Raw genomic sequence first — 25,678 nt, 5'->3', positions numbered from 1 at the left:
GTGACACTGAAGACTGGAGTAATGATGCTGAAAATTCGGCTTTGACATCACAGGAGTAAATACATTTTTGTCAAATGTATTATGAAAGAAGCATTTATTTTAAATTGTAATAATATTTCACAATATTACAGTTCTTACTGTATTTGTGATCAAATAAATGCAGCCTTGGTGAGCATAAGAGACTTATTTCAGACACATTTTTAAAAATCTTACCGAATTTTGTAGCAATTTATTTTATGCTGATATGTTTTAGTAAATGTTAAGTTTTCTTCAGCATTTATGTAGTTTGCAATGATATGGAAATTGTATGGCTACAGTGCAGTGCAGTGAAGCTCCATCACAGCAATTCATTGTTTTGCTGGAAACTGATGTCATACAATGCAGGACTTGTACTGACCAGTTGTAATAGTATAATCAGTATTTGATTGTATCAGCACAACCCTGCAGTACAAAAGCATGTCCTGGAAAATCAAGTCTTCATTGAAGCTGTACTTTGTGTGATTTCTCTGTGATCTTTCATACATGTGAATAACTAACTATCTGCACTAACGTACAGTATTTCACATTGCTTTCTTGTGGGAAAGGGAATAAATGCATAATATTTCATATATTAAGTACACTACAGTATGATGCAATAAACAGCACACGCATGGCACAGGCACCTTACAAATTCTGCCCTTAACTTTAAAGGACAATGTTCATTCATTTACAGCACGTTTCTGCCTCTAACTCGTAGTGCACAGGCAGGCCTGCTGAGATCCACAGCAAGAGCTGCACTTCAATCATTATGACAGTCTCATACCAACCATGACGGAGGACTCCATTGCCTTAACACTGTTCATTTGTGTGGCATAGAGGACCTCTAGCGGCCTCGAGTGGATCTCGCATAGCTTTTGTTGCAATTTCACACATTCAATAATAGACTGGTGCAGGTATGACGTCAGAACCCAGTTCGCCGCTGGTTCCTTCGAGATGTTCCTATGTGGTTTTATAATGGGCTTTTTTCACTTTATGAGTAAAATAAAGCCTGTGGTAAACATAACTTGACGCTTGTTCTACAACTTACACTGCACACACTCACACCTCAAGCAGTCGTATCTAGTTACTTAATCAAACTGAACATAACTGCTTCAAAATTCAGCTTTTTGCCCTGGGTGTGTGTAATTTATGTTGTAGAACAAAATGTCAAAGTATATTCAAGTCATGTTTTCCACAGTTCAGTCGAAAAACCCCATTATAAAAACCCATAGGAAAATTTTGAAGGAACCAGCGGCGAATTAGTCTTTGGGTTCTGACGTCATACCTGGACCACTCTATAATGCATGAGCAGAAAACATTGCATTGATTTTAGTGTCTTAATATGCTTGGCTGGATTTGTTTGTCTAAAAACGATACCGTAAACCAAACGATGAATTGTACAGAGATATTTTTTTCTAGGTTTAACTGTGTGTATGTGTGTGTATTTCTCAGGTGGTCAAGAGGAATATGTGCTCTCTTATGAGCCAGTCTGTCAGCAGGAAGGTAAAGTGCTTATGATTCTCTGTAACATAAATATTAACCAACATGAACAATTATTATTAGGAAAATGTAATTGATTTCATGTATGGTCTTTCCACAGTGAACTACGCACGGCCAGTGATAATCTTGGGTCCGATGAAGGACAGAGTAAACGATGACCTGATATCGGAGTTCCCTGACAAATTCGGTTCCTGTGTTCCCCGTAAGTCTCTGTACACGGTGTGTATGAGCTGATGACATCGTAACAGTGTCTGCAGTGGATTTAACAGGATGGTTTGCAGGCTTGTCAGATGAGAAAAGCAGTTTTGATTACATCGACATGGTTGAATATCTTTTTTTTTTTTTTGAGATTTTAATATAATTCTACTAGTAAGTAATGTTAATTATTATTACCTGTGAGGTTATTAAACTGGGCAATGTCTGTGATTTAATTAATTTCCCTTCAAAATGCAGTGGACTCGGACCATTCATGGTGCGGTTTGATTAAAACGGGCATTAAGAATACAGAAATATGGCACTATTTGAAGGGGCAGCCATTTGTAAAGCTGTCTGTCACCATAGTGGACGTTATCAAGTGCACTCATTCAATCACACAATGCACCGCAATAACGAGTGTACAACCGATGTACACTCGACGGCTAGAGAATACCCATAATGCACTCTGTCTCGCCAGAAGATGGCACTCACAGCTAAATCATCCATCCATCCATTTTTCAAATCGCTGATCCAATGTGGCTTGAGCATTCGAATGCACAAATATTTTCATAATAACATGAGCTGACTGGAATGAAGAAAGTGATTCATATTGAAAATTTAACTTATAATTGTAAGCAAGCACTGCTTTGCTGCTTACGTGTGTATATCTGCAGACCTAGTTTCAGTTTCCTTTTTTTGAATGATGAAAATACCTGCTGATATAGGCAGATATTTACTTACACGCAGACGCAGAACGCACATGCTGGTTTACAGTTGCCTTTAGTCCTTTTGGTGAGTTCAAGTGCAGCTTTTTGGCCGAGACGCAGCCAGCGAGAGGCGACAACACAGTCAGCTGTAGTCGCTAGTTCCTCGACGTCGGCTTGGTGTGTCCCAGGCTTTAGATGAGGGAGACATCCAAAATGAGCAGGGGTCCCCAGGACAAGTTTGAGAAGCACTGCAATAGCTCCCAAAAAAGTCATTGAGGCCAATGGTTCTCATCTTACATTTTTTTAATATATGAGCTTATCAGGTAGAAATTGTGACTAACAAATATTTTTACTGATTCTTTTCCTAATTCTTATAGAATAAATCATGGGCCTTCGAATATTGTTGCACAGCATAAACTGGGTGGCTGTGTTCTAAAACCCACAGTAATAATAATAATGTATCTTGTGCTCCTCTCTGTCTCAGATACAACGAGACCGAAGCGAGATTACGAGGTGGACGGGAGAGACTACCACTTTGTCGTGTCCAGAGAGCAGATGGAGAAAGATATCCAGGAGCACAAGTTCATCGAGGCCGGCCAGTACAACAGCCACCTGTATGGAACCAGCGTGCAGTCTGTCAAAGAGGTGGCGGAAAAGGTGAGGTTATTACCAACACCAAGTCTACTGTACATACATTACATTTACCAGGCAACAAAACAAAGTGTTTGAATGTCATTAGTCAATGTTTACATATGATGTTATTTAGGAATTAGAGCTTAGCATTATTTCTGGAGAAATAAGCAGAATATGCACGATACACCTGCACAATTGCTGACAACACAGGAGTCTAATGCTTAACATGCATCCTGAGTGCTAACCAGATGAAAAAACTGTGTGTGATACTCTCGTCAGGGCAAACACTGCATTCTAGATGTATCAGGCAACGCCATCAAGAGGCTGCAAGTGGCTGTGCTTTATCCCATCGCCATTTTCATCAAACCAAAATCAGTGGAGAACATCATGTGAGTAATAGACAATAAATCAAACTAGTATTTACAAAGAATGTCATGCCATTAATGACTAATACATTACTATGGTGCTGATGGAAAGGGTGGGATGTCTATTCTTTACCCTCTTTTCCATTGTGTCATATGTTGTAAACCGTACCCAGTCAAAGGCATTGGGGCGCCGTCAAATCTATTTATTTCTCAAACCTTTTTTAATATTGGATCACTCACTAACCCACAAGCAATGCAATACAACTGTGTGTAATTAGAGGGCAATGTTGTTTGCTCTGTCCTCAGGGAGATGAATAAAAGACTGACGGAGGAACAAGGCAGGAAGACATACGACAGAGCCATGAAGCTGGAACAGGAGTTCATGGAGCACTTCACAGGTGTGTCTCTCATACAGCCGTCAAGACTACAGCCTACCACAACTCACATTCCTGATATTACAATACACTATATATGTAGCAATGGCAAGGTCATTGGTTTGATTCCCAGGGAACCAGTGCTCTGGACCAGTTCAAGAAATGAAAAAAAAAAAAAAACGTAAACGAACGAGATTTTAACAAGAACATAAACGAAAACTAAATGCAGTTTAATCATTTTAAACAGAAACGCTAGTTTGAAATTACCTGTAACCGGTCAATAATGTTATTTTATCATTCTGTTTAATATTTTAATTTGGCAGTCAACCAGTCATGAATTAAAATATTACGACCTATGCAACGTTGTCAAAATGTGACTTCGACACATCCAACGTGAGTGTATTGTCGAGCCATCGTAGGTAAGTCGCCATGGCAATACTCAATTAGCTTTCGGATCTCAGGAGTTTTTCCAAGGATATGCCACCAACTGTTAAAGCATTACATTTAAGTGAAAATTAATGTCAGGTTATATCCAGTGTGGCGTGTTTTCAAACGTTAGTGTAGAACCTCTACTATTTAGGGGGAAAAAAACAAAACAAAACAAAACAATGAAACCATGTCATTTAAGTTAGTATTGTGACATTATGTATGTTCAGACACTTGCATTATATTGTCAACATTTTATGAAAATCAAACTCAAATGGAGTTGCAAGGTTTTTCCCCAGAGAATGTCGGAGATCTGTGTTTTGTCCGTCATTAGAACGGCTACATTTGGCCATGCATTGGCTGTGTTGGCTATGACCAGACGGTAAAAACCAGACGAAGACACTCTTCTCAGCTCCTCAAATACGTAAAACATTAGCCTTTACAAATATCGTGTTTTTTGAATAAAGAAAATGCTGTACTCATTCAAAGAACCAGGGCTGGATTTCCCGATAACGTTGTCTCTTAGCGCGCTACGAAGACTCTTAAGGTATAACTTAACTAAAGGTATACCATTTCTAGGCGTGTTCCCCGAACAATACCTTAGGAAGCTGCTTAAGATAAGCCTTCTTACGTGAGACGTGACCAGGTGCTGTCCGTGGCGGTGCTGCTGAATTGGTTGATATCGATTCACTCATGCAGGGACTGCTTCACTGCGCTGTGTGTGAAAGCTGAGTTCTTTATAAAAGAAGCACTTCAGAAATAGTTGCAATTGCATTTATTAGGACTCATGGGATATTCTAAAAAATAATCCAAACTAACCTAGCCTACATATTTTAAAATTGTATCATATATTGCCGCCACAATAACGGCCCATTTTAAATGTTTACGTGCTTTTTCTCTCTTTCTGCTACTTGTTCGCTGAGGTGGAGCTGTGATGAAATATTGTTCTTGTAAATACTTTCCAGCATTTCAGTAATAAAAGTGTACGTCGTACGTACGGTGCTCGATAGTGATCAAAAAGGGTTTAAACAGTGAATTTTGAAGTGATCTCTTCTTGTAAACTTAGAGATGTGGATTCGGACGGCAGTTAAATCACCACACGACCTTGGTGTTCGTCAAAAACCTAACCTACTTTCCCTGTAAATTTTGAAAATACGGTACGACCCCATGAGAAACAATTACCGTCCAAGTAGGGCTGAACTGGCAGTATGCTTTCACTGGCCTTTGGCACAACTATTCGCAGTATCGTTTGAGCAAACTAAGCCTTTACCGACTAATGCTTTGCCAGCTGATGTACCTTTGGATAATACAATTAAAAAGCTAACAACAATCAGTGCAATGACAATTTTATTCTTTGCATGAAAACACTTCAGAATTATATTCGTATTGACTGAGATGTAAAGAAGCTTTTTGCAGCGATGGCCACTATCGGAGTGAACTGTCAACAGTGATGAGGTAAAGCTAAGAGTGGTCCAGACCGTGTGACTTACAGAAGGTATACTTAACTAAGAAACGTTTCAGAAAACACGTATTAACGATAAGGTATAACCAAAGTCCTTTTAGGCAAGTCATGCCACTCGGCCGCCATCTTGGCAACGCCTCCGGGCAGCTATTTCGGACTAACAAGACCAGGCTCCTATCTAAATGAATGGGCAGAGAGTCAGAACTGCAGTTTCACTGTTCACCGGGACATAAAAACTGCTTGTATAGAAACAGCAGTAAAATACGATAAAAATCGCTGAAAAAGTTTGTTGACTTTGCCCCAAAATAAGGTTTAAAACGCCTTTTTCCCCACAGGTTATACGTTTACTACACATGCGCAAGGGTTCTCTCCCTCGGTCGTGCGCGCGCTACACAGTTTGAAACACAGTATGTTGCTCGCTCTTGCTCGCTCGCTCTAGATTCCGGGAGATTTGAACTAATTTGCGGGCATCAGGGAGCCGCTATTAATCTGTGGGAGACTTCTGATGTCTGATATTACACAACTCACACATACACTGCATATCAAATCTGCCGCCTTTTCAAACAGTAACGTATTTTCCGCTGTCGCAAACCTCAACTGTGCGCATGCGTCAGTGGAACCAGACGATAGGCTTACATGTTTCCCGGCTTGACTGTTAAAAGCAGACGATTGGCTTTCCAGCGGGAGGGGCGGGACATGTGCATACAACCGCCATCTTTGGCGTTACGGGTTTTCCCTATATAGTTGTATTAAGGATTGATGAAGTGGCATGTCTCTATATAAATAGTCTCTAGTATAACTAACGGTATAGTAGCTAACGTAGCGTTTAGAAACTTTCGGGAAATCCAGCCCAGTTCTTTATTTGCCTTTGCACTGCAAAGAAGCCGAGACAGTCTCTCATAGTATAAAGTTCTGTTCTGTTCAAGCTCTTGTATTTAGTATAGACAAAAAAAGTAAAAAAAAAAAAATTATTAACCAGTATTTATTCGAATCAAAACATTGTCAGAAGGGTAATGTTACAGAAGGAACGCACAGAAACGTTAAAGGACGGATTCTGCTGGGAGTGAACAGATTGGGGTTTTTTTCAGGCCCTACAGGAAACATACAAACTGCTAAAATGCCGTTTGCTTTGGATCAACTTGTCTGCAAAATGCATAAATGTAAATGCACATGTAGTCTTCCCACAAATCCAGAGAGCTATACACACAATGACAAGAACGCTGCTCACAGCAGGCTATGCATTTGGTGCGTTTGTGTTTTGATGGCTTCAAAGGTGCTTCAAAAGAGATGAATTTAAAAAGGTAATTTCTAAAAGAGCATTTTACCATCAGTTACTGTAATATCACACAGTCCGCTCACAGTTACAGTAACTTAGGATGATCACCTGCACGAACACTCCATGAGGACTGCAGATGTGAAACGGCTTGTTAAATCTCTTTTTATGTTCACACAAATATTTACACCTTTTAAGAAACGTGCTGAAAAAAGCAGTTGAAAGCGAGAGGATGTTTATATCATTAAATTATACACCTTTGTGGTTTTAAGTGCACTTGTTTCAGGGGCATGTGACTCTTCTGCTCTGCCCTTTTAAAGCACCACTGCTGAAATGTAAGACTAACTAACCAAAAAGCCTAGATAAACTCCCTTATTGACTCATTGGATGACCGTTCCACCATTGCCACTGTAAGAATCCAACTGTTGTCAGTTTACACTGTCTGCATGCATCTCTCACCTCACTGTGGCGGTCTCTGCATTGCAGCGATCGTTCAGGGCGACACCTTGGAAGAGATCTACGATCAAGTCAAGCAGATCATCGAGGAACAGTCTGGGCCGTACATATGGGTGCAGTCCAAGGAGAAACTATGAGCGCCTTCAGGAGATTATCGTCCCCTTCTCTCTGCCTGATTTATTTATTGATTCTCTCTTTTTTTTTGTGTTCTTTTTCGAATAATCTCAGTCGGGCTTCTCCAACCGACGGCGTTCGCTCAACAGATTAATTCCTTAATCCAACGTACTTGGATCTCTGTTCAGTCCTACATCTGCACCTCCTGACTCTCAAGAGAAGGTGATCTGTCCTCCTCGGATCTCCACTGCTTCCACGCTTGCAGAGAGCAAAAGCTGCGCCAGAGCGGCATCTGTTTACCAGGGGTTTGGAAACGGGACAGTTCCTTAATGTTTAAGGGAGGTTACTTTGTAAGGACAAAGACAGCGATCTGGATTTTCCGACACACGTCTCTCTTTTCGTTTGACCCATCCGTTTCTGTGTTGTTTTTTGTGTAAATGGTAACATGGAGCCAGAGTCTCAGGCATTGGATTCATTCAAATGGTGAGAGAAACACAAAAAGGCAAAAGTTTGCACGTCGTAGCTTTTAAGACCAGGTGTTTCTCCGGCCCTTCTTTCTCGTTGTCCGTTCCGCACATTGATCATCATTGATTTACTTCTTTTTCTCCCCTCGACTGTTGTATTGGCATGCTTATTGTTCTCCTCATTCTAATCGTCTGCGTTTCAGAGCCGTTGTGTGTGGATGACGGCCCGCCACCGTTAGAATGTCGGAGTCTACAATCAGTGTCTTACACAGAGTACATGTTTTCAACTCTTTGATTTACATCTAGGAAAGTCCGCCATTTGTAAGGAACTGATATTTTTAAGAGGCAATAAAATGCCAGCGCATATGTGGAAGAAATTTATTGTACAATGAGATATTGACAGATATTTAACCCTCCATAAACTGCCTATTTTGTTATAATAAAAGTCTATATTGAGCTTTACTTGAGCACTATTATGATGGGATTATTTTCTTGACATTGTAAAATGTATATTAGAGCAAGATATTTAACAAAACAAATAGTATGAATATATTTTTTTCCCCCTTTTTCTGTTACCACCCTTTATTTTCCCAAACTGAAACAAACGACAAGATGCAGGGCAGCGAGGAGACCGCAGAGAAAACAGAGCCAGGACGATTATTGACACAATATTTGAGGCTAGTTATGTCTCTTCCTCCTCTCTGCCCACCATTTCATCATCATCATCATCATCAGCTGGAAGAATCAGCGGCTCTGTCCGTTCCCCCTCTCAGCTGGAAGAAGAGCTTCACCAGAGACTTTTTGTTTCCTTTTTTTTTTCTAAACCCGTCCCGGAGAAGGGGTCCCGTCTGCTCTTCCTACGACATGATTGTTTTCTATACTAAGACTGCTTGTTCTACCACCTCAACACCTCTGCTTTTTAGGGACATTTTGGGACTGGACAAAAAAAACAAAAACATGTAAATAACCTACTGATCTGATTCATTCCATTGATCACAACGAACAAGAGAATGGTTAATTCAAGAACAATAAAACAAAATCTTTCTCATACAGCACAGAGCTGGTGTGAGTCTTCCTTCAGGTGGAGTGCTGAAGTATATTTACATCTGCAAGGATATAAACATCAATGCACTTCTGAAAGTTGTCATTATGGTAATGCAAGGCCATTTATGGCACACTAAAGGGATAGTTCAGTTTGGTATGACTTATTCGCCCTCCTCATGCTGTTCCAAGCCTCTATTATTTTATTTCTTCTTTGGTCATCAAAATGGTTACCAACTTTCTTCACAATATCAACAGTTGATGGAAATGAGGCAGGGTTCGTAAATGATGACAATTTTACAACACACTGTCAACTATTTTACAATTTCTGAGAATTAGTAGCTAATTCATATAAATTCTTACTATATTATCATTGGTGGGTTTTCATATGATCCGCTTACTCCCCACTGGCGGTTAGGTTTAGGGGTGGACCTTCTTAAAATCATTTGTTTTTATTCAAATCAAATCATCACCTCATGAAAGTTCTGTTTTCTCATGAGATTGGGTTGGAAGTTAACTATCCCTTTAAGTGTTGAAGCAATGGCACAGGAACTGATGTGGAGCTGCTGAGATTCAGTAAACAGCAGTACGTTTGCAGATGTGGGCATGCAATTATTCATTTGGTTAGTGTTGTGAACCAGGGAATTGTAATTAACAAACATAGGGAAGAACAGTGAAACGTTCCAAAGATAAGGAACGTATTAAAGATAAGAGCGCCTGGTTTCACCCACTGATAGACCCTATTTGTTTGACATTACACACAGTTAGACTTCTAACAAGCGCTTGTTGACTTCTTTATGTATTATGGAAATCCACCGGTGCCTCAGTTTCGATTAAAATGGCCACATTTGTGTCAAAGTGCATTTTTTCTTTATACATTTTTTGATAAATTCATGACAAATATCCCGTTATTCTATAAAACCATTCATTTTTAGTACATTTGAATAATGCATATTAATTTGTTTTATCTTAAACCCCCAAAATGTCAGGTTGTGCAACTGTCCGAATAAATGAACAGACTAAGAAAACTATTTAAAATGGTGTTTTAATAAAAAAAATCGAACTAAATATTATGGCATTATTTTAGGTTTGAACCCTTTCATATAAACAGTTTGTATAATTATCAGTAGTTTTAAAGCTGTTGAGATAATTGAAAAACTTTTGTCCGTGAATTTGTATATGTCAGGGTGGTACAACTGCAAACATGGCTCATTTATTATGAATTGACAAGGTAACAGTAAACATGATAATGCATCATCCAGATCCTTGTGGCAGAGTGTAAAGGTTTGTAGATCTCTCTCAAATACTGGTAAAAACTTATTTCAAGTATGGGTTGGCTGATAGTTTCCATGTCAGGTAGTACAACTACAGTATACACAATTATTTGGTTGTACCGCCTGACATAAAGTCAAAATTTTTAATTTAAACACTTCGAAATGTTATTTAACAAGTGAAACTTGTTTAAACACATTGTTCATGACTTAAAAATGTACAATACAACCGCTTTGAAACGATTTTGTGTTTTTCAAAAGCACCTTTTTAAAGCTTAATTTGTCAATCTGGGTCACACGTCAATTTGTAACCTTTGTGGCGAAGTGTTATAGAGACATAAATAAGCTACATAATCTACCTTGATTTTACTTTTTTTTTTAGGCCCTCATGAAACTCAATGAATCATTGTAGCTTTGAACTGTCTTTATTTAATAATCTGGCAACACTTTGGTTTCAAGAACGTGACAACCAATCCAAAAACACTAATTTTAACCATTTATTTCTCAAACAACATGGCACTTCCGGTCATACAAGCAATCTTTAAAGTGCTATTCATTTAAATAAGTCTATTAAGAGCCACAGAACTCCAGTCTGAGTCTTTAAATGACGCTGTCCTCATTCAGCTCTACATCAGTCACTTTTTGTCTTTTATCTGTCGATTAGCGTCCTTTATTCCCTCTTTCACCTCCTTCACAAACGTGTCCCGCAGCCTTGAAGCTCTTCGACCTAAATCTCCCACTCCCCTGGGCATCTGTGAGGTCTCCTCGCGTATCTGGCGAAAGGTGTGGGATGTGAGCAGCTTATTCGAGGCGTTTTTCCCGGCGATCTGAGCTTTAGTGATGGCGAAGGCCGTGATCTGCGCTGCGCGTCTCATGGCTCGAGACTCCGCGAGCTTCTCCACCACCTGAGTGTTATTTATCAAGGCATGAAAGATCCGCCCCAGCACCATTTTGAACCTGTTACAGATATATACATTAGGTTTTAATGACCTTAACCACGTTCACGTTTAATAAATGTTTAGTTTAAGTATTATTTCGTTATGTAAACAGTAAATTACCTTCAACGGTCCTCAATCGAGTTCTCTGCACTCCACTGAGCGGGTCTTTCATAACTAGGATTTGCATCACCGCAAGGGTTTACACGACACAGCGCCTCTACAGGCGTGGAGAGTAATGCATTTTACACAGACAATCATGTCATTCGCTAAAGTTCCATTAAACATTTGTTATGGTTTATACGTGTCCATCCAGGTTATTGTGTTATATTTACAATGTTTTAATAGTTTCCCAGAACCTCACGATTTCCTTAACATATCATGACTAACTTAGATATAAAGGCTACTATAGGGCAAAGAATAATCTGTATAGTCGTATGATTTATTTTAATTTTTTCCATTTCTGTTACCAATTTGAATACAATTATTGTAAATACCAAGCAGATATAGGCTGTATCAGAAATCACATTCTTCCCTACTATATAGGCTAGTAAGCGAAAACAGTATGTGACAAACAAAGTATGCCCGAATTCACAGTACGCTACTCATAAAAGAGTAGGCAAAAAGTACCCGGATGACCTAGTTCTTCCGGTGAGTCCCACCCCCAGTAATAGGCCTGATATAAAGCTGTTCTGGGTCATTCCAGAATTGGAGGACAATTTAAGCATCCATAATTTTGAAAAATTGGCCCTTTATTTTACTATTTTTTATTATGTATTTCATAAAAACAGGCAATATACCATTAAATAATTTGATTCGTCCAGCTCAGGTATCAAAGGCACACTTTTTCTACTATTGTTTGTTTTGTTTTTGTTTGTTTTTGTGCTCAGTGCAACCCTGTTACCAATACTCGGGAACCTGAAAAAAGTATATTTATTGATTTTTAAAAAAAATATAATTTCCTGCCATTAAGTAAAGCCTAAGTCACAATCGCTCTATATAACTATTTAATTTCAGATATCACTTGATTTAAATTCATTTCAGTAACTTTTGAGTTCGCCAAGTTTTAAACTGTGACATATTTAATTTGACTGATTTCAGGATATATTTTCAAGTATTTGCTCAAATGCATAATGCATATAATCCTTCAAACTACGGTAAGGACAATAGCTCAAGCCCCTGTGTGCTAAAAAAGTAATTTATGATTATTTTAATAAAAATTATATGGTAACAGGGTTGAAATTTAAGTAACAGGGTTGCGAAAAGTTACAGGGGTTGGATAGATACATTACTTTTGATTAAAGATCAGGTCAATAATGTGACAAATGCTCAGGAACATTGTTGAATAACATTTAATAACATCTTATAACAGTCCATCCGTCGGTCTGTGTCAGTTCGTCTGTCTGTGCGCAGTATATTAAAAGATTTACATTAAGTATTTATGGATTTGTAGAATAGTAGGGAATGGGTCAGGGAACATGTCTATTAACCTAATCTATATAAAATTAACTCAACATGATTTGGTAACACTTAACATTAACAATGAAGGGCAGTTCGGCCAGATAAGCGATAATGAGCAAAGTGCTTATTAACTCTACCTGGTTGACATAAAAGGGGAAACAAATATATTCTGTAAAATACAGTATGTAAAAATTCAGATACAGTTTTAAAGCTGATATATTTTGATTACTTAGCTCACTTTCCTCATCTTTAGATAATATTTCTCACATTGAAGACAATATTTAGATTTGGATTTAGATTTAATATTTAGATTTAGAATTAATATTTAGATTTAATATTTAATAGATTTAGATTTAATATTTAGATTTAATATTTACATTTAGATTTGGATTTAATATTAAGATTTAATAAAAAAAATTCAAACATATTGTTGACAATTGCAAAGAACATGTGGTTTACACGAATTTCTGTCTTAAATGTGAGAAAAATTAGTGAAATGTGAGGAAAGTGAGCTAAATAATTAAAATAGATCAGCTATAAAATTGTATCTGAATTTTTACATCTGGCACCCCATAGCAATACATTAATAACATGAAATGTATGCTAAATTATAATCAAAATTACATTAATTATTTAGCTGAACTATTGATAATTGTCCCTTATGAGTGGATTGAAGGAGATTCAACCCTGTTACTCTAATTATGGTAACAGGGTTGCAACTTAATGCTAATGTTAGCTTTTTCTCATGAATAGAAGCTAACTGATTAGCTAGCTCTTACTGTCATCTTTAGGACAAACTTACTTGTGTAAAAAGAAGAAGAAAACCTTTAAATTAATTTGTCTTATGCTGAAAATAAGTGTAACAGGGTTGCATTGGTTAGAGTGACACATTCCATCAAGGCTAAAAATAATAATATGAAAAATCCAAAAGAGGCCATACCTTTGTTCAACCCATTTTGAGGCAAACTGCTTAGTGATGTCATTTCCTGTGAATCATGTCACTCACTGTTTTTTTCTTCTTCTGCCAGGACAAATATGTTTCGGTAACAGGGTTGCACATATGTTGTGGGACATAACTTTATTGCAACATTTCTATTATTTGAAATATTTCTATAATTTAAAAAAAAAATCTAACAATTAAAAGAGGCATATATAAACAAAATCATAAAAAAGGGATATTTAAAATGTATTTTAACAGTTGTATTTAACATTAAATTTGGTCATCTAGAAGGTGGGACAAGAGAAAAATGACGGTACTAGAGACTTTTTTCTTATTTTCAATAATTTTTTTGGGGGAAAAAAATCTTCAAGTCTATTTATATTTAGTCCCAGGACAAGTGTTTTTTACACAGTGACTGCATTTTTTTGTATATTGTACATAGATTATTTGAAATTTCATAGGTGGGACATGTCCTCCAATTCTGGAATGACCCAGCTAACGTGAGCTGTTGGCTTTATGTGGTAGCTTTATGTAGCATGCTATCCCGCTGGTATGTACAAGATAAGATAAAAGCAGTTTGTAAAAACATTTTAAGCAGGTAGTCTAGGAGTTTTCTGCCATCAAGTAATCTAGGCTTTTCATGTTGTACTCACTTTACAGAAAGACAGACAGCTATTGTATAGTAATTTAATTGTAAGCTACTTTAAAAAAAAACACCAAGAACGAGAAATGTTTAATTTCACAATCTATAGCTTCTGTTACATAGCCTACTACTATATGAAACATATACGTTAAAATACATTAATGGTCGTTATAACGTAGTTCAAACGACTTATATAATAAAGTGATTTTATCTGATTTGTAAACAGGCACTAATGCGATTAGCCATAAAATATGCTTTGATCCAATCGAATTGCTTGGGTCCTAAGCTGCTGCGACTCATCTCTTCGCCACACCTGCGAGATTCTGAAGTGTGCATATGATGAATGAGTAATGTCACGGTGAGTAATGTCTTGTCCTGTTATTGTCACCTGCACTTCATGTCACATGTTTAGCATAGCCTTCTCTGTCGGAAATATAGGATTTATATGTGATAAATGCAAGGAGACAGTCAGGCTGACGGAGAAGATTTCAGAACTAGACACACGCATCCAAACTTTAATTGAGGATAGTAAGTGTGCTAAGGCTTTAGATACTATTTTGGATGCGCCTAGCATAGTGAACTCTTTACATGATTCGGTTCCGGCTGAACTATTGCCTGTGCAGCAAGGCAAATGGGTGACAGTGAGGGATCGCTCTTGTCGCGGATCAAAAAACCACTCTTCCGTTCCGATTACCATGACAAATCGATTTGCCATGCTCAGTGAAACACCCACTGAGAAATCTGTTGATTGTGCCCTGGTAATTGGTGATTTGATCACACGGAACGTGAAAATAGTTCCAGCTCGAGTTCTTACCAGAACCAGGAAGTATGACAATATTAGCCCGGTTCTGTCAACACTGCATTGACTGCCTATTAAACATCGTATAAATGTAAAAATATTGCTGATTACTTACAAAGCACTAAATGGTTTAGCTCCGCAGTACTTGAAAGAGCTCTTAACGCACAATAGTCCTTCACGTCTATTGCGATCTCAAAGTTCCAGCCAGTTGATAATACCTAGAATATCAAAATCGACTGCAGGCGGTAGATCCTTTTCCTATTTAGCACCAAAACTTTGGAACAGTCTTCCTACCATTGTCCGGGAAGCAGACTATAATTTTAGTGTCTTTGTTTATTCCGAGGTTTTCCCGCAGCCTGCCGGACCCAGGCCGTTTCCAGATCTGACGAAGGACCTTTGCCTGGACCCGATGACAACGCAGTGCTGAAGTGCCAACTATCCTCTCCCTATGGAGGATCCCTATAAAGCGTTGTGAAATTCTGGTTCGCGTACCTCCCCCGAAGTGATAAAATAAAATAAAATAAAATTCTGTATCAAAATTAATAGGCAAGACAAGTAGTTTGTTTAGGTTTTAGTTTGTAGTTTGCTTGTGTAGGGAATTACAAACCTGCGCACATATATTCAAACGCACATAACTATAGAATCAATTAATGCGCATGTGAATGCCATCACCATTTATCACAGGTTCGCGTTTAAAGTCTGTTTAGAGAGAATGGTGTCGTCTTAGCGGCCCCTAATTTAATAACATGATCATTTCGACGGAAGTGAATGAATCAAAACTAACTTTAGCTGGAAAATAACATTATTCAAGAACCGCTTTAAAACCGAACCAATCTCTGTTACCTTAAATTATATGTTTATCTCTGTAAAGCTGCTTTGAAACAATCTACATTGTCAAAAGCGCTATATAAATGAGGATGACTTTACTTGACTTGACTTATGCAGCCTAATAATCATTTAACTGATTTGAATATTAGGAATGTATACTTTTCTATGTGTATGCTAGGTCAAAGAGATGTGTTTTTAGTCTAGATTTAAACTGACAGAGTGTGTCTGCTTCCCGGACAATGGTAGGAAGACTGTTCCAAAGTTTAGGTGCTAAATAAAAAAATGTATACGATGTTTAATAGGCAGCCAATGCAGTGTTGACAGAACCGGGCTAATATGGTCATACTTCCTGGTTCTGGTAAGAACTCAAGCTGCTGCATTTTGGACCAGCTGTAGTTTGTTTATTATGCGTGCAGGGCAACCACCCATAAGAGCATTACAATAATCTAGCCTTGATGTCATGAACGCATGAAGTAACTGTTTTGCATTTTTCATTGAAAGCATGTCGTAATTTAGATATGTTTTTAAGATGGAAGAATGCGATTTTACCGATGCTAGAAACGTGGCTTTCAAATGAAAGATTGGTATCAAAGAGCACACCCAGGTTCCTAACCGACGACGAAGACTTAACAGAGCAGCCATCAAGTGTTAGACAGTATTCTAGGCTAGTAGGTGCGGACGTTTTTGGTCCAATCATTAGAAACTCTGTTTTTATCAGAATTAAGTAATAGGAAATTACTAGTCATCCAAATTTTTATATCAGCTATGCATTCCGTTAATTTCTTGAATTGGCAAGTTTTGTCTGGGCACGAAGAAATATAGAGCTGAGTATCATCGGCATAACAGTGAAAACTAATCCCATGCTTCCTAATGATATCTCCCAAGGGTAGCATGTACAGATTGAACATTAACGGTCCTAGTACTGAGCCTTGTGGTACTCCATACTGAACTTGTGATCGATAAGACATCTCTTCATTTACTGCTACAAACTGATAATGGTCAGATAAGTATGATTTAAACCATGCTAATGCAATTCCACTAATGCCATAATGTTCAAGTTTATTTAAAAGAATGTCGTGGGCAATGGTATCAAATGCAGCACTAAGATCGAGTAACACTAAGGGCCCTATCTTAACGATCTGAAACGCAAGTATCAAGCGCGAAGCGCAAGTAACTTTGTGGGCGGGTCTTGGGCGCTGTTGCTATTTTACCGGCGGGATAAATGACTCTTGCGCCCGACGCAAGTTTAAAAGGGGTTGGTCTGAAATAGCTTCATTATTCATAGGTGTGGTTTGGGCGTAACGTGAAATAAACCAATCAGAGCGTCATCCAACATACGAGCAGGTGCGCATGATGCATGGCGGATTGCTTTTATAACGGCGGATTTAGGCGCACGCGCCAGGAGCGGTTCACAGCCGAGGAGACCGACGTTCTTGTCAGGACCGTGAAAAACAGAGAAGTGACGTTGTATGGGGATGGGAGAAACCCACCCAAATCAGCGTCGGTTAAACAGGCGTGGGAGGAAAAAAACTAAAAATGTTTACATCTTCATGGACACCACAATGATTTCCCTCATGTGTTAATATTTTTCCTTGTTATAATTCATGATTTGCAATAATAAAAACTGCTGCATCTGTGTTGATGAGAGAATCAAAGTGTATGCGCGTTGTGCACCCCCTACATTATGGCCAAGCATGCACGCTTAAAATAGCATTATGAACAACGCGCAACGCGCCACTGACTTTAGACTAGGTTTTTTCTGGTCAGTGGCGGAATTGTTTTCTGCAAAATAGCTCTAGAGAATGTTTGCGCCGAAACACGCCTCCTTTTTGCGCTGACCCACCCAGGGAGCGCAAGTTCATTTCCTAGTTTACCGACGTGCTCTGTGGAGGGAAAAGCTCGCTTTGCGCGAGTGCAAAATAGGAGAGATACATGCGTCAGTGTACAAAGTCATTTGCGCCGGGTGCAAGATAGGGCCCTAATAGAGAGATACAACCACGATCGGATAATAGCAAATCATTTGTAACTCTAATGAGAGCTGTCTCAGTACTATGGTACGGTCTAAATCCTGACTGGAAATCCTTGCATATACTATTTCTTTCTAAAAAGGAACACAGTTGTGAGGATACTGCCTTTTCTAGTATCTTTGACCAAAAGGGTAGATTTGAGATCAGCCTGTAATTGACTAATAGGGTCAAGTTGCGTTTTTTTAATAAGAGGTTTAATCATAGCCAGCTTAAAAGTTTTTGGTACATATCCTCAGGGACGTGCACAGGAATTTTGTGGGGCAGTTGCTCTGACCTGAAAAAGGGGCGGCCCCCCCCAATCGCCCCCCCCCCCCCCCCAAAAAAAAACAACAACAACAACTCACGGGCTGTATGAAGGAATATTTTCAGTTGAATTTTGCCTATACAAATGGCCATATCTGATCGTGTTTATGTCCAAACGCCATGCCTCATATTATGGTCTTATTATTATTTATAAAGATTGCAAAACGTCAGAGATGACAGGTTTATGATATACAACTTTGTAAACAGTATACAAAATCTATTAACAATATGTTAAATGTCACCAAAATACACATGAGAAAAAGAGTTCCTCATGTTATTGTTTATTGTTTTTTTTTATTATTATTATTTATTTTATTGAATTTTTTAATTTGAAAATAAATAATCTGGATTGAATTGACAGATGGGGAAAAACTCGCTTCTAATAATAATAATAAAAAAACGCTTAGATTTCGGGAAAAAATACAATCCTTTTTTAACCTTTTGGCTTCCCGTACATTCAATTGTGCTTTTTGCTTGTATTCAGTTCTGATGGTACGTATGGTAACTGGGCAACTACGCATGATTTGTAGTATGATTGCGTAAAGGGAACAGGAATTCCGGTAGGGAACAGAATCGACTGCTAAACCCAGTGCCGATCCTGACCTCCCCCTCGGGCCCTAAACAAAATTCTGCTAAGGGGCCCTCTACCTGACCCGTGATGATGTGAGCTATGTAAACCATTTGCCATTGCCACAGTCACACCTGACACTTCAGTGCTCCCATACAATCCTCCCCCCTTTAAACAAAACAGTCAAAGAATAAGTACAACAATATAGAACAGAATGAGGTTCAAACAAACAATATTTATTGTATAGAGTATAGAGTATTTTCTATAGAATGTTAAGATAACAAGTGAATATTATTAAGTAAGTGAATATTAACGTAAACATAAATAAGAAGAAAATAATAAATTATAACCCTGAGCTGTGGGTTTTGGGATTAACTTTGGTTCTCTCTACAGCCTGGGCATTTTCGGCATCAGTATGAATTTTTTATTTTTTTATTATGCATGTTTAAGCAATTCTTGATTTATGGTTATAATTTACTGAGGGATGTGCATCCATATAGACCAGTATGTCCAGCTAATCAACATTTTAAATTCAATATAGCCTATAAATCAATAGTCAATCAATGTCAAATTGTCAATACATTAATTAATATCTTGCATAATTAGTGTAGTTGTTTAGAGTTTTTAACACTGAGACTAGATAATCAGTGTTTTGTTTTAAAGTATAATGTGTACTTTGATTGGGAGTGCCATCATTCACGTGCATATATTGTACAGTACAGTATGTCTGGTCTCCACATATTTCTGCTTGAAAAATGTGCGTTTCATTTCGTGCACGCGCATATGAACGCATGATAACGTACTCGGTTACTAACGTAACCTCTGTTCTCTCTAGAGAGGGAACGAGTACTGCGTAATATCTTACGCTATGGGGAAAACCTCTTTTCCACGAGATATTGAAGCCAAAAATTATCCTTAATTTTTTATCAATGTAAAACGCTTTGCGGCAGCATGCAGACATAGGCGAGGCAGCTCGCGCGCCTATTGGCTGCCCTGCGGCAAAAGCAGCAGCCTATCGAGAACGGCTCTGCGTGACGTCATGACCAATGGGGGCACTTCGCGCCCACTTCGTCACGTCCCGCCAGAACGGGCGTGGTCTCGCCCTATAAAGCCGGTCGACAGGCCGATACAATCTGGTTTTCATCGCCGAAGCAAACCAGAGCGCATTTTAAGCACGGCAAGATACGCAGTACTCGTTCCTTCTCTAGAGAGAACAGAGGTTACGTTAGTAACCGAGTACGTTCTCTTACGAGAGTATCTCTCGTACTGCGTAATATCTTACGCTATGGGGAACACAGTGCAACACGCCGTGCGTACAGGGATCCAACACCAAAGTCCCAAGGGCAGAAGCCCGGGGCGCATGTAGTGCATAATCACCATAGACTCACAGAGAGTGAAGGAAGAGGGGCTAGAAGCGACATTCCTTATGAAGTAGAATCCAGAGGAGCTAATCATATAAACATTATATCACGCAGCCAGGGTGAAAGCTTTCAGCCTAAACTGGGTGGCCATACGTGTGTCAACACTCATGGAGCTGCTGCATCGGTCAGTGAGCGATACGCAAGCCAAACTCAGCATCTGGGCCGGCACAGTGGGGCAGATAGCACTGAATTCTAGACCGCCAAAAGCTTAGCTTGTAAGGCGGGGACCTCCAGGTTATAGTATTTTATAAATGTAGACGGCGAGGCCCAGCCCGCGGCCGTACAGATATCTTTCAGGGTAATCCCGCTAGACCATGCCCACGAAGAGGCTACGCCTCTCGTGGAGTGCGCTCTGACACCCAAGGGGCACTGCAGGCCTTTAGAGGTGTAAGCCAGCGCTATGGCATCGACTATCCATCTGGATAGGCTCTGTTTTGATGCGGCAAGTCCCTTAGAACGTCCGCCAAACAAAACAAAAAGCTGCTCAGTCTGTCTAAAACCAGACGAGCGGGACACATAAGCTCTTAGTGCCCTGACAGGGCAAAGGAGACTCGTGTCCCTCTCCTCATTGAGAACCGGAAGGGCGGACAGGGAAATCACCTGGGCCCTAAATGGTGTGTTGAGGGATTTCGGCACGTACCCGTGCCTAGGTTTGAGTATGACCTTTGAGTCATTAGGCCCAAACTCCATACACGACGCGCTCACAGAGAGCCCCCTGCATAAAGTCCCCTACGCGCTTCACTGAAGCGAGAGCCATAAGAAACACTGTTTTGAAAGACAGGTGCTTCATGTCTGACAAATGGATTGGCTCGAACGGGGCACCTTTCATGGCTTCCAGAACCGTGGAAAGGTTCCACATCGGGACTGAAGGGGGCCTGGGAGGGTTCAATCTCCGAGCTCCCCTGAGGAAACGCACGACTAAGTCGTTTTTCTCCAGTGACTGGCCAGACACCGGTTTTGCAAACGTTGCTATGGCCGCCACGTATACTTTGAGCGTGGATGGGGTTCTGCCCTTATCCAGCAGCTCTTGTAGGAAGGAAAGCACTTCCGTAACCCCACAGTCTACGGGTGAAAACTGTAGCTTGACACCAAGCAGAGAACACAGACCATTTCGAGGAGTAGAGCCGTCTAGTAGACGGAGCTCTAGCCTGCGTGATCGTGTGTTTAACACTCCCTCCGGGAGGTTAGCGGGTACCCGTTGATGGCCCATGCGTGCAGGGACCACAGATCCGGGCGAGGATGCCAAATCGAGCCCCCTGCCTGAGAGAGGAGGTCTCTCCTCAGTGGTACAGGCCACGGGGCAGTGCTGGCCAGCTGCATCAGGACTGGGAACCAGGTGTGGTTTGTCCAGAGCGGAGCCACGAGCAGCACTGGGCATCCGTTTTCCCTGATTCATTCCAACACTTGAGGCAGGAGCGAGACAGGGGGAAAAGCGTATAGGGGAATGCGGGGCCAGACGTGGGCCAGCGCGTCTTTGCTTTTCGAGAAAAACTTCGGACAATGAGCGTTTTCGTGGGACGCGAACAGGTCCACCTGCGCTCTGCCGAACGTTCCCCACAGCAGTTGGATCGTCTGCGGGTGCAGCGACCATTCCCCTGCTGGGACATTGTTTCTGGACAGTCTGTCTGGTCCCACATTCAGGTGACCAGGCACATGCGCTGCTCTCAAGACCAGTGCTGAGCCCAGACCAGAAGGCGTTCCGTCAACCTGTAAAAGTTTCGGGACCTGACGCCGCCCGGGTGATTTATGTATGCCACCACTGACATGTTGTCCGACCGGACCAAGACGTGGTGACCTTTTATCTGGGGACAGAAACACCGTAGCGCTTTGTCGACTGCTATCATTTCCAAGCAGTTTATGTGAAGGAGCTTTTCCTTTTCTGACCACAGGCCAGCGAATGGTCTGCCCTCGAGCAGCGCTCCCCATCCCGAGGTGGAGGCGTCCGTAGACACCACCTGCACACTCGAGGAAGTCCCCAGACTCACACCTGACTGATACCAGTCGGTTACCTTCCAAGGTTCCAGAGCTGAAACGCAATTTAGATCGACCCTGAGGCGAAACAGACCAGTGGTCCATGCCCGGGGCGGAACTCGCGCTTTCAGCCACATCTGCAGTGGGCGAATGCGAAGCAGGCCCAGCTGGAGTACAGAGGCTGCTGAGGTCATTAGGCCCAGCATTTTCTGAAACCTTTTGAGCGGGACTATAGAGCCGTGGCGGAAGCATTTCGCGACGCGCTGAATGTCTAGTCCGCACTCCGGTGACAGGCATGCTGTCATGGATAGCGAGTCCAGCACTGTTCCCAGAAAAGAAATTTTCTGACTGGGAGACAGCGAGCTTTTTGCCCAATTGACTGTGAGGCCCAGATTCTCGAGGTGTTCGAGTAATGTGGCCCTGTGTTCTATGAGCTCTGAGTGTGATCGAGCTAGAATCAGCCAATCGTCCAAGTAGTTCAAAACTCGCATGCCCCGAAGTCTCAGGGGTGCGAGAGTCGCGTCCATGCACTTCGTGAATGTACGGGGTGCTAGGGACAGGCCGAACGTCAGGACTGTGTATTGATATGCCTGGTCCTCAAAGGCGAATCTCAAGAATCGCCTGTGATGGGACGCTATTTGTATTCGGAAATAGGCGTCTTTCAGATCTATTGACATAAACCAGTCCTCTTGGCAAACTTGCGCGAGGATTTTCCTGGTTGTAAGCATTTTGAACTGGCGCTTCACAAGTGATCTGTTAAGCTGTCGCAGATCTAAAATGGGTCTGAGACCTCCATCTTTTTTCGGTACCACAAAATATCTGCTGTATAGGCCCCCTTCGCTCTGCGCCTGAGATAAAGGTTCTATAGCACCTTTGCTCAGTAGTTTCGCTATCTCAGCTCGAAGTAGATGTGCTACTTCGGTTTTCACCGTGGATTTGACGCGCGCCGTGTAACGGCGGGGGCGTCGAGCGAACTGTAGCGAATAGCCTCTTTTTATAGTGTTCAGCACCCATTCTGTTACCCCAGGAAGCTGTGCCCACACTTTCGTGTGAATAGCTAGGGGTAGAATGAGATCTGGGCTCCGGCCGTGACATAGTGACGGCAAGGGAGCTCCGGCGTGCAGTAACGCAGACACTGTGTTTAAAGTGTTCAGCACCCATTCTGATACCCCAGGAAGCTGTGCCCACATTTTCGCGTGAATAGCTAGGGGTAGAATGAGATCTGGGCTCTGGTCGTGACATAGTGACGGCAAGGGAGCTCCGGCGTGCTGTAACGCAGACACTGTGTTTACAGTGTGTGAGGCGGGGGGGCGCGCCGATCGCGGCGGGCAGCCTGGCTGCGCTCAAAACCCTTATAGCAGTTTGCTGAGGGAGAGAGAGCGGGGCGAGCCTTTACAGAACCCGTGGGACATGTGGTGTGTAGTGTTTGTGGGCACTGAGACGTAGGCACATTCACTACATTTAGTGCACAATCGACATGAGGCGATTTTGTTTGTGCGAGCCCTGCATTTTTGCGGGCTGTGTTTGTGTGTAGAAATGAGCACTGGGTTGTGGGCATTTTTATTACACCCATAACACCATCACCTGTGGCCGGAATACCATAAAATACACCGCTTATGTGATTTATCTGGGTCGCCGAGGAAACAGCATTTGTGTGCAGGCAAGCGGGCGTGGTACTGGCTTGCTTACTGCAAAATACACTGGAACAGTCGCATTTTCTGGAACTGAACCAGCGAAAAATTTCGGTGGAAGTCTGGCCGCGGCGAGACTGAAACACCGTCGATTTCCTAGGAGGCTAGGAAGACTTGTGTTGGTTTCGTTTTACAGAAACCGTGGTAGTGTTTGTGGGCACTGGGTTGTGGGCACATTCACTACATTTAATGCACAATTGACATGCGTCGATTTCATTTGTGCGAGCCCTGTACCGTGGCGGGCTGTGTTTGTGTGTAGAAATGAACACTGGGCGGTAGGCATTTTATTACACTCATAACACCATCGGCTGTGGCCGGAAAACCAGAAAATACAATGATTATATGATTTTTCTGGGTCGCCGTGGAAACGGCCTTTATGTGCAGGCAAGCGGGCCGTGGTACCGGCTTGTTTACTGCAAAATACACTGGAACAGTCGCATTTTCTGGAACTGAACGAGCGAAAAGTTTCGGTGGAAGTCTGGCCGCGGCGAGACTAAATTTTTATCTGCTGTGAGAGCCGGGATCAAACACTGGTCTCTCGCGCGAAGGCTTCGGGTTCCGCCACTGAGCCACAGGGGAGAACGACATTAGCACAAGCAGATAAGAGAGTGTCATCACAGTTTTGTGTGGCTGTACACAAGGAGCAATTGTGTCTAATGTACTGGAAAAGAGAGAGTCACAAGTTTCTGTCGCAATATCGAGTTCTTCTAAGGCAGGGGTGCCCAATCCTGCTCCTGCCGATCGACTGTCCTGCAACAGTTCATCTCCAACCCTAATCAAATACACCTGAAGCAACCAATTAAGGTTTTTAGGATCACTTGAAAATTTAAGGTAGGAGATGATCTGTGCAGGACAGTCGATCAGCAGGAGCAGGATTGGGCACCCCTGTTCTAAGGTATCTGGGATGTGTCACAGAGTCAGCCACATGTCACAGAGTCAGCCACACGTCACAGCCCCAATCATCACTCAATCACCAGGACCCGCCCACTCGTTCACAAACACCAGAGTACTGACTCTGCACCTGCACTTCCTCATCAACACACCCTTTATATGCCCCGTTCACCTTTCATTCCTTGTCTGGTCTCGTTGCAGTATATACTGCTTTATGTCAGACTCCTTACCAATCTACTCACCTGAGATCGTCTCTTCCATCCGTCTTCCGTCCGTGTGTTCACTCGTCACCTGCACAGATAATCCACTTCAGTCATCGCCAGCTAAGTCACCATCATCATTCTGCAAGTCACCATCCTCTCACCATCATCTGGTTCCCGTTGTTCCACCACCACTCTGCTTTTTAGGCCCCATTTACACTGCATGGTTCAAGTGACCCAAATCAGATTTTTTCCTCTCATCTGGCACAGATCGGATATGACCCATGAACGTGTAAGCAGGAAAAAAACGCATGGATTCCGATTTTCTCAGATCGGATTCAGGCCTCACTCATATGTGGTAATAAATCGGATATGAATCGGATACGTGCATTTGCGTGTCAGAACGTCTACATTTGGTAGTTTCAGCAGTGTATAGTGTAAATGCAAAAATCGGATACGGGTTACTTTTATAAGATGATGTAAGCGGGTCGTCAAAAAAATCGGATATAGTCAGAAAATAGGATTTGGGCATCAAGACCTGCAGTGTAAATGCAGCCTAATAAACACTGTGTGCACCGAAACCTGTCTGTCTCCTCCTGTGTTTGTGACAGGATGCTGAGGAGATGAAACTGATCAGGAATATTATCAATAAAGCAATCTTTAGTGGCAGAAGTGATAGGTCTAACATATTTGTAACACGG

General features: G+C 41.3%; 2 protein-coding genes across 29 annotated transcripts in view; one reads left to right on the top strand and one right to left on the bottom strand.

The window, feature by feature from the left end:
- The window catches only part of dlg1b (discs large MAGUK scaffold protein 1b), a 116,449-nt gene extending 108,000 nt beyond the window's left edge, over positions 1–8,449 (top strand). For all 28 annotated transcript variants that reach the window (XM_056264728.1, XM_056264727.1, XM_056264731.1 and 25 more), the window contains 6 exons: positions 1,471–1,521; positions 1,619–1,720; positions 2,905–3,077; positions 3,333–3,442; positions 3,725–3,816; positions 7,440–8,449. In XM_056264728.1, the coding sequence (XP_056120703.1) occupies positions 1,471–1,521; positions 1,619–1,720; positions 2,905–3,077; positions 3,333–3,442; positions 3,725–3,816; positions 7,440–7,546 (635 nt within the window). In that variant the 3' untranslated portion in view covers positions 7,547–8,449. The remainder of the gene's footprint in view (positions 1–1,470; positions 1,522–1,618; positions 1,721–2,904; positions 3,078–3,332; positions 3,443–3,724; positions 3,817–7,439) is intronic.
- Positions 8,450–10,929: 2,480 nt separating this feature from the next.
- Positions 10,930–11,461, bottom strand: ncbp2as2 (NCBP2 antisense 2 (head to head)). Its single transcript, XM_056266828.1, has 2 exons — positions 11,358–11,461; positions 10,930–11,256 (listed from the first exon to the last, which is right to left on the bottom strand). Exon 2 carries the CDS (start codon positions 11,247–11,249, stop codon positions 10,935–10,937), a length of 315 nt encoding a protein of 104 aa, XP_056122803.1. The 5' UTR covers positions 11,250–11,256; positions 11,358–11,461; the 3' UTR covers positions 10,930–10,934.
- Positions 11,462–25,678: the final 14,217 nt, after the last annotated feature.

The sequence above is a fragment of the Rhinichthys klamathensis genome, unplaced genomic scaffold (genome assembly GCF_029890125.1).
Source record: "Rhinichthys klamathensis goyatoka isolate OS25496 unplaced genomic scaffold, OSU_Roscu_1.1 h1tg000011l_1, whole genome shotgun sequence".
Lineage (NCBI taxonomy): Eukaryota > Metazoa > Chordata > Actinopteri > Cypriniformes > Leuciscidae > Rhinichthys > Rhinichthys klamathensis.
Note: the sequence above shows the minus strand (reverse complement) of the source record. Positions and strands in the feature narration are given on the sequence as shown.